Genomic DNA, 9,306 nt, shown 5'->3' with positions numbered 1-9,306 from the left:
GTTAAGACTGCAGCACTGAGCACTGCAAAAGCTATAGGAACAAGTTCAGGTTCAGATTTCAGCAATATTTTGCAGAATATTGTTCTTCAGCCTTTTGATGCTAAATGATGGGAAAGCTTCTATTGATTTCAGAGGGGTTAAAAACAGAATTTGCAAAAAGCAACTCAAGGCTCAATTGTGCCATCTGGTGACTCCTTCCTAAACTACATTTGTTTTATCATTGTAGATTTTTCTTTCATATGTACTCTCACCCTCTCCACAAAGACTTAGAGAAGTTGATGATATGTTGTGGGGGTTTTTTTTGGGGGGGGGAGAGATTAAAAATTCAAATGTACAAATCATGCTAACATTTACAAAAAGGGCCAGATCTAATTTACTATTAGCTGCTCCCCACCCCCCAAGAAATGAGGCTGAAGTGACTTACACAAAAAGTAATGCATGTGTGCACCCACTTAAACGTCTTGCAGTACTTCAAATAACGTGCAAGTTCAGATTTAGCCAAAAGAGATAGAAGCTTCAGAACTGAAGTGGAGCATCTTTTATTATTCTTATATGCAAGCAATTGGTGGTATTCTACTAAGTTTTACTTAGAATAGACCCACTGAAATTATGTACCGTATGTTTAGCCTGGAAAAGAGACTGAGAGGAGATATGATAGCAACCTTTAACTATCTCAAGCTTGTTTTCTCCTGCTCTGGAGGGTAGGACTTGCAACAATGACTTCAAGTTACAAGAAAGAGGATTCCGACTAAACATACAGAAAAACTTTCTGACAGTGAGAGCTGTTCAGTAGTGGAATGGTTTCCCTTGAGAGGTTGTGGACTCTCCTTCCTTTGGAATATTTTAAGCAGAGGTTGGGTGGCCATCTGTCATGGATGCTTTAGCTGAGATTCCTGCATTGCAGGGGGTTGGACTAGATGACCCTTGGGATCCCTTCCAACTCTAAAATTCTGATTCGTATCCTATCTGATCTTTTTACATCAGTAACAAGAGATGCTCTTGATTCTTCCCTGCAAGGATTCATTGAGTGAATAGTGCATGATGCTTTCATTTGAATGGAAAACAAAAAGATATTGGTATGACTTTCCATAACACTGCTGAAGACAAAGGACTTTAATTTCACTTGCAAGGCCGCCTAATTCTTCTAGTCTCTAATTTAACTTTGATTTAATCCCACCATTTTTCTTAAAAGTAGGCAGTGTGGCTATGTAAGCGCCAGAAATGAACATCCCCATCAGCCATATATCTTTTTTTTTTTTTTTTTTTTTTTTTTTTTGCAAAACGTAGGTAGGTACTGTCTTTCTGCGTTTGGCTGTTCCAGGGTTTTCACATTTCTGAAAACTCTTCTGTATTACATTTTGTGAGGGCAAACCAGATATCTTCATTGGCGGCTTATTATTTGAGGGAAGCAATTCCCTACATGTTAATAGGACAGAAAAAGCGGTAAGAAAACTAATCGGTGCTCCCACTCGTGGGAGACACTTAGATCCGCCCCCCTTTTCTTCTTATTCTTCTTCTTGCTCAAGTTAAAGAACTGTGTGGTTGTAACTACAATTTGCTACGCAAAAAATAAATAGTCATAAAAACAAAGCACAATTTCAGGGCAGCCAGTGCAGCTACTAACAAATATCATAAGAAAAAATAGTATCAGAGAGATCACGGTCGCGCATTCAAAAAATCCAGTAAGTGAATTATGTAAACTCAAATAACAGGCGCACATGATGCCAAAAAAGCAAAGCAAAACGACCTTAGCGGCTCACGGTGAAACATAAACAACTGGGGAGCTAGGATTGGCTAATCATTAGCATGTGGGAGGAGCTTCAAGCTGGGCTGATGACGTTATAGGCTGACGAGCTTAGTCGGCGAGCCAACCGTTCTCCAAGCTCTTGCCTTAAAAAAAAAAAAAGAGCACATTCCAAAGGACCCGGATGAGAGAGGCCACACCTGAGATGGCTGCCAAACTAGCACCGGAAACAGAAGAGAAGTCATTTCCTCCCCGCCGCCTCTTCCTCTCGGCCCGCCATTCGAGGCGAGTCGCGAAGACGTCATCGCTGAGCGACAGCGAGGAGAAGACGTTGCCTCGTGTAGCGCCATGGAGGAGGCTGAAGAGAAGCCTCCGGCCGCCGTCGCGGCTCCCCCGGCGCCCGCCCTGCCGCCCTGCGTGGAGCTGCCTTCCTTCGAGGCGGCCCGGGCGCTGACGGAGAGCCGCTACTCGTGCCTGGTGGTGACTCCGCAGCGGAGGCACGTCGCCCTGCCGCCGCGCTTCCTGCACCGCAAGAGGACGGGGATCCGCGCGCAGCTGGACGCCGAGCTGCGCCGCTTCTCGGAGAGGTAGCGAGAGGCTGCGGAGCTCCGGGGGGGGGGAGGCCGGAGGGACGCCCTGCGCAGCCTCCGCCGCTTCTTCACACGGCGCGTTGTCGGGGCTTCAAAGAGGATGGAGGAAGCAAACTCCCGGAGGATAAAGGCTGTGTTCTGCGGATCGAAAGCGGGGAGAGCACCGTGGCAGCCAAGAACATTAAGCAAAGCTTGCGCTGGATCAGGCCAGTGGCTCCTCTAGTCCCGCATCCTACCAGTTGCATGTGGGAAACCTGCACAAGGGCTTATTTTTCCCCAGGGGCAGATCTACTACGAAACTAATAAAGCTTAAGCTTCAGGGCCACTGATCCCAGGGGGGCTCCAGAAGTGATTCAGTCCACATTGGGTTGGTGTTTTTTTTAAGGGTCTAGTAGACGCAACTTGAGTCTGGCGGCTCAGACTGATTAATTTTTTGTTGTATACCAGTTATAAGGAAGAATACAATGGAAGGGGCCCTCAAAACAGTTCAGGGTTTTTTGGGTGGGCAAAATGTAGGACCTGCATTTTGGGCTCCCCCAAACTTGAACTGTTATGAGGGCCCCTTCGATTGCATTCTTCCTTATAATTGGTACAGTGGTACTTTGGGTTACAGACGCTTCAGGTTACAGACTCCGCTAACCCAGAAATAGTACCGCGGGTTAATAACTGCTTCAGGTCGAGAACAGAAATCACGCAGTGGCAGCGGGAGGCCCCTTTAGCTAAAGTGGTACCTCAAGTTAAGAACAGTTTCAGGTTAAGAACAGACCTCCAGAACAAATTAAGTTCTTAACCCGAGGTACCACTGTATAGGCATTTGTATCCTACCGTTCCACTTTTGAAATGGAAGTATATGTGGCAGCTTCCACATAAATTGTACAGTGGTGCCCCGCAAGACGAATGCCTCGCAAGACGAAAAACCCGCTAGACGAAAGGGTTTTCCGTTTCGGAGGCGCTTCGCAAGACGAATTTCCCTATGGGCTTGCTTCGCAAGACGAAAATGTCTTGCGAGTCTCGCCCTCCCCCCCCCGCTTTCCCCCCCTTTTTCAAAGCCGCTAAGCCATTAATAGCCTTTTAACAGCTTAGTCGCTAAGCCGCTAAATCGCTAATAGCGCTAATCCCCTTAGCCGCTAATGGGCTTGCTTCGCAAGACGAAAAAACCGCTAGACGAAAAGAATCGCGAAACAGATTCTTTTCGTCTTGCGAGGCACCACTGTATCTCTAGAAGATTTCACTACTTCCACTTGCTTGTTCAGCGTAATACTAGGAAGATGTACTTGAACAATCTTGGTTGCAGCTGACATTGGATATATTCCAGCCTTAAAACCATTCATAGTTCTTAGTTGCTCTCCTTGATATGTGTCATTACCCAGTGGCTTCTTTTATCTTGCAGCTTTCAAGGTGTTCCTGTGGCTTATGATGATATTAAAATAACAAAGGAAGTGGGAGATATAATTGATGACATTGGAGCTGTCCATCTGGACATTGAAGCAGATTTTGTTGTGTTCCAGCCTAAAGAAGGGAAAAAACTTGTGGTATGTAAATAAATGCTTCTTATTTACCATTGCTTTTAATGCTTAAAACAGGACCTTTGTATCATTTTTCTGGTACATGGTACAAGTATTCTGTGGGAAATCTAAACACAAAGTACTTGAGTTCACTTGTTACAGTGCTCCAGGGTGTAATTACCTTTTACAGCCTGATTGTATGCTGTATTCTGCATGTTGGTACCCTGAAATTAATGGTTTTAGATGTGCCTAAATGCAAAACCTGTGGTCGTCTTCTTTTTGTTGTTGTTGTATATGTGTGAGAGAGTGTGGTGCTCTTTAATTGATTTCTAGTAATAACTAGTATTGGAGCAGTGCCAACAACTGCAGGTGCATGGTGTGTGTGTGTGTGTGTGTGTGTGTGTGTGTTAATTATTTGTAAACAAGATATTACAATTGCTCTTGAAGCCTTTGACAAGCATCAGATGGACATAGGGCTTCAGAAATATCACACATCAAGCTCTTGGATGCTTTAATAAAAGTTAGATTTCTAAGACCTTGCCAATTCAGCTGTTATAGCGACAGTATTTAAGGTATCTGCAATGTATGTCAACTGAGCAGACACAGGATAAGGTTCTGAAAATCCGAAAGGATAACAGAGTTCCTAAAAATAGCAAGAATATATGTTTCTATTTGTATTTAATTTTCTTAGTGTTTTAGTATACACCAAAATTCTATACCTGCTTTTTTTAGCTGTAATACAAGGAGCTTTTCTTCAAATGTATGCAATGCTACTAAAGATTGGGCCATATCCTGTGGTGATCATTAAACCTAACATATATACCCCACCTTAAGTGTTCAAGTCAATCATTATAATGTGCATTGGCAGACTAAGTCTTCTGTGCACACCTGTGACACTGATCTCTGCTTTAAGATAGTGATGATGTCTCTTAATGTCTTATTGTATTGTCCATATTGAACATAGAAGAGACTAGTAAGAGAAACAACTGCTTGCATTTGTGAGAAATTAGAGGCTACATAGCATACCTTTTTAATTTGTCTATTTCCAGGGTACAATCAATAAAATGGCACCTAGTCACATAGGCTGTCTGGTACATGGCTGTTTCAATGCTTCCATCCCCAAACCTGATCACATGTCAACCGATGAATGGAAAGACCTTGGCTTCCAAATAGGCAACAGACTGATATTTAAAGTATTGTGTTTTGATTCAGATGCTGCTGGAGTGTTCTGCATCAAAGGAAAACTCTGTAGAAAGAGGTACAGTAATGTGTCTTTTTGCAAAGTACTTCAGAAGAATGTTTACTTCCAGCATATAAGGGAGCAAAGTCTTCTCAGAGTGATCACATGTCGAATTTAGTTGGATAACAGATTTGGATGAAATATCAGAAGTTGAAAGATGTGAAGATGAGGGTGGGAAATAGTTTCTCTTCCACAAGTCTCTGTGTTGTTGGAGTTTCACCTATATTTAGACTGAAGAGTAATCCCCGTCTTGTTAGCAAGGATAATACTGAAAGTGAAGGTTGTAAAGTATACTCAGGTTTTGATGAGCTCCGCTGTATTTGACTGCACTTTAATTTTAGTGAGCCAGTGGGGGGGGGGGATTGACCTTTGCATGAAAAGTAAGAAAATGACAGACAGTATGGGAAGGAAAACCAGTCAAATTGAAAATAGAATAGAATAAGAAATAGAATAAACAGCTTTAATAATGGTAGCTTCTCTTATTCTCATATATGATATGATATCCTTTGAAAGGTCATCTACTGCCCCCCTTTCACTTTTTTTCCAAAGCAGCATTGGAGAAGAGTTCAAGGGAAAGCACAAGGGAAAACATGAAAAGCCCCATGATGTGCAGAACGGCACAGAGGAGATGGAGATGGACATAGCGACAGCTGGCGTTGAAGAGATGAGAAACAACGACGAGGATAATGGAATATTTGATATGTCAGATCGAGGGAATGGGCAACACAGAGCAGACCTGGGACTGCATGCAAGTGACTCAAGTGGCTACCATAGTGATCACAGCAAATCTAAGAAAAAGAAGAGAAAACTTGGCGAGGAAGAAGGTGGACTCCCTGGATTATTAAATCCCAAAGCTAAAAAGAAGAAAAAGCAATGAGAAATAGTATGGATAATACCAAGTGCCTTAACTTGAAACTAGAACTCTTCCATCAGGTGTAGTTGGAGAAGGAATGCTGTTGTAGATTATCTATACGCACAGGAAAGATGAATAAAATAATATGAAACAATATAAGAAAAGAACTTACATTTTTAGCTGCCGAAGACTGTATTTTATGTAATCCATTACCAAGAAACAAACTAAAAATCCAGTCCTCCCTCTTATTACCTATATTTTCTTCTGCCTTCTGGCACAGACAGGGAGGAATGGGAGCTGAAATCCATCAATATCTAGAGGGTTGCTTCTTGAATGCTGCAAGTATGTATGAATTGTGTTTGATCTAGTCAGCATTAAGACCCACAAATACAAAAATATACTTTTAATGCACATAACGACAATGAACAATAATGGAACAGTGGTTCCATTTTCACCATTAAGTCTTTTTCAGACTTGTCCCAATTAGTCATTGGGAAAGGTTTTCTCAACAATTTGGGGAATGTGCTCCAATAATTCTTCTGAACCAGGGATTGATAATTTCTCAGTTAAAAGTTTTCTTTTGCTGAGAGGCTATTCTCCTGACATGCAGATTGGATTGCGGGTGGGGGGGGGGGGAGACAAAAATTGGTCATTTGCCCTGTCTTCCCAGGACAAGTTGGGAATATTGTACTATGTTTAGACTGAAGGCTGTCAGAAACCACCTTTGCCTTGACATCCCCAGAGCAGTCAGTATTCTTTCAAGTATTGTGAAGAATTTGGGGGAGTCATGCTTTATCCTTCTTCTCAAAATAAAAGAACTTAGGGAGAAATTTCTGCTGAACATCCATAACTTATATTTTAATGGACTAAATCTGGCATTTAGTTACATCTAGAAATTGAAGTCTCTAAAACATGTCTCTTAATTATTTGTGATGAATAACTATTTTTATAAATTTACAAAGGTGATGTAATGCCTGGAGCCTTTTTGGTGTGTTTTGTTTTTGTTTACAGCTGGAGACCCGTCATGGTATCTGTTTTTCAGGGAATAAATGCAGTCAAAAAGCAAATAAACAGAATATTCTTTTTAAAAACTCTTGTAGCAGTTGGGATTACAAGCTTAAAATTGGGGCAAATTTTAAATAAATTGTTTTTACAGATAGATGAAACTGACTGACAGCAGTTTTACTCAGCTAATCGAATTGGGGACAAGCTTGTGCTGTCTCTCAAGTTCTCCATTCTTGTGGTCTGTATTGATTTGGTCTACTGCTAATGCAAAGAACCAAGTGGCAGTAACTAGCTGTGCTGATGTGTCCTCTTAACTACAGATAATTGGGGGGGTCCCCCCCGAAATCCCTGAAATTGAGTTGGGGTTTGTTGGTACAAGGAGACTTATAGAAGGCCTGTGTGAAACCTGCAAGATGTCTGACCAAAAAGTGGGCCCTTTACATTTATGAAACTGTTATCTTGTGCAATACATTAAAAAAAAATACTCTTAGCATTTTAAGTATAAAATGGTTTTGTTGGAACAGCCAAGATATTGTGTGCTTGGTGGCCTTAATTGCCTAGGTAGCATGTGTTCAGGGGTGGGAATTCTCCCCAATGGTCACCATGGAATCTCAAGAAGCAGGAATTTGAAGCACCAATAAAAGTAGTGAAATCTTTAGACCTGGTGTGTATGGACAGTACAGTGGTACCTTGGTTTAAGAACAGCTTAGTTTATGAACAATTTGGGTTAAGAATACTGCAAACTCGGAAGTAGGTGTTTTGGTTTGTGAACTTTGCCTTGGAATAAGAACATGTTTCGCTTCCTGTTCAGTGTGTTCTATTTGTAAATTGAGTCTCCCACTGCTATGGGAAAGCATGCCTAGGTTTAAGAACAAACTTCCGGAACGGATTAAGTGCGTAAACCAAGGTACCACTGTATAGCAGAGGTGGGAGAGCTTCAGATATTGGGCTCCAACTCCCATCAGCTCCAATGACCATTTCTCAGTGGGGTTTTCTTTCCCCCTGCTGGATAGCCAGAGATATTCACAGGCCTTGCCCCTGATGTTTTCCAGTTGTTAAATAAGATCTAAAAATAATACAAGAAAGCACAGCAGGCAAAATTCTGGTGACTTGCTGCTTTTAATAATGTGAGGAGTCAGAATTGTAGAGTTGGAAGGGACCCTGATAATCATCTAGTCTAGGGACGTCCAACTCCCAAGAGACTGCGATCTGCTCCTGGGGAGGAAATGGCAGTGATATATCCATTGGGGGGGGGCAGGTCAAAGTTGTTGAGCGTTTTTTAAAATGGTGAGTGTGCAGAACTTAAATCGCTCACCAACTATACAGCAGACAACAAAGGAACACTAAATGCGGTCCAGGGAAAGACCAAGGGGGGAGGGACATGATTCTAAGCAACGCAAGCGATAAAGATCCTGCGATCGACCATCATCATCCAGGGATTGACCTGTCGATCACGTTCAACCGGTTGGACACCCCTGTTCTAGAGTGTCCAACCCCCTGCTATGCAGCTGTCCCTTACGGGGATAGAACCTGCAACCTTGGCATTATCAGCACCATTCTCTCTAACCAACTGAGCTATCCAGGCCTGCTGGATCCAGATCCAAGGCCCATGTAGCTCAGCATTTTTAAACAGTGGCCAGCCTCATGCAATTTGGAAGCCTACAATGAGGCCATGAAAGCTACAGCTCACCTGTCTGTTTCTGTTCTCCAGATAAGCCTCCGAATCTGGAGTTCCCCATCACAAACTTGCCAGTTTGATTTCATCCTACTCCAGACTAGGGGGACTGTGAAATCCCAAGCAATCAATCCTTACTTTCACAAGCTATTCATGGCCCCATTTCCTCTCCCTGGAATGACTGGTTGACTGCACTGTGTGTGATAGAAAACTTTTAAATCAGTGAGATAGGCCATACCTAAAAGGCAGTGAGTTTTATATGCCAGGGGTCTGGTTAGCTATTGCCTGTAGATGGAAGACTTGAGTGTAGAAATTCACATCTTTCATTGTGTATGCTTGATGGTCCTTTAGACTTCGCTATCGCATTCTCCCATGCCCCATAACAGTCTCTTGAAACCAAGAGGATTCCAAAGCAGAGTGTGATAGGATATCAATGGATTGTTTTTACTGCTTATGCTGTACTAATAAAAGCAATTAAAAATGCAACAATAAAATTTCCTAAAAACACGACCAAAACACCACATATCCAAACAGCAGGGGATCTTGAAGTTGCCCAGTTAGTACTTGGACAGCAAACTGAGCAGCCAGCCACTTGTGCCACTCAGACAGTCTTCTGCACTACAATGCATTACACTTCTATTTAAATTAAAGTTATCCTTTCTAAATTGGCATTTATATATACAAATTTTATGCA

The 9,306-nt window shown here is 42.3% G+C and overlaps 1 protein-coding gene across 2 annotated transcripts; it reads left to right on the top strand.

The window, feature by feature from the left end:
- The first annotated feature begins 2,025 nt into the window (after positions 1–2,025).
- On the top strand, positions 2,026–6,903 carry POLR1F (RNA polymerase I subunit F). Of its 2 annotated transcripts, none has more exons than XM_028750827.2 (4): positions 2,026–2,331; positions 3,725–3,866; positions 4,889–5,097; positions 5,629–6,903. In XM_028750827.2, the coding sequence occupies exons 1-4, from the start codon at positions 2,093–2,095 to the stop codon at positions 5,954–5,956; spliced, it is 918 nt and encodes a 305-aa protein (XP_028606660.2). In that variant the 5' UTR covers positions 2,026–2,092; the 3' UTR covers positions 5,957–6,903. The 2 variants fall into 2 exon arrangements, with proteins under 2 accessions (XP_028606660.2, XP_028606661.2); XM_028750828.2 differs by having other exon boundaries at positions 2,032–2,331; positions 5,632–6,903.
- The last annotated feature ends 2,403 nt before the right edge of the window (positions 6,904–9,306 follow it).

The sequence above is a fragment of the Podarcis muralis genome, chromosome 12 (genome assembly GCF_964188315.1).
Source record: "Podarcis muralis chromosome 12, rPodMur119.hap1.1, whole genome shotgun sequence".
Lineage (NCBI taxonomy): Eukaryota > Metazoa > Chordata > Lepidosauria > Squamata > Lacertidae > Podarcis > Podarcis muralis.
Note: the sequence above shows the minus strand (reverse complement) of the source record. Positions and strands in the feature narration are given on the sequence as shown.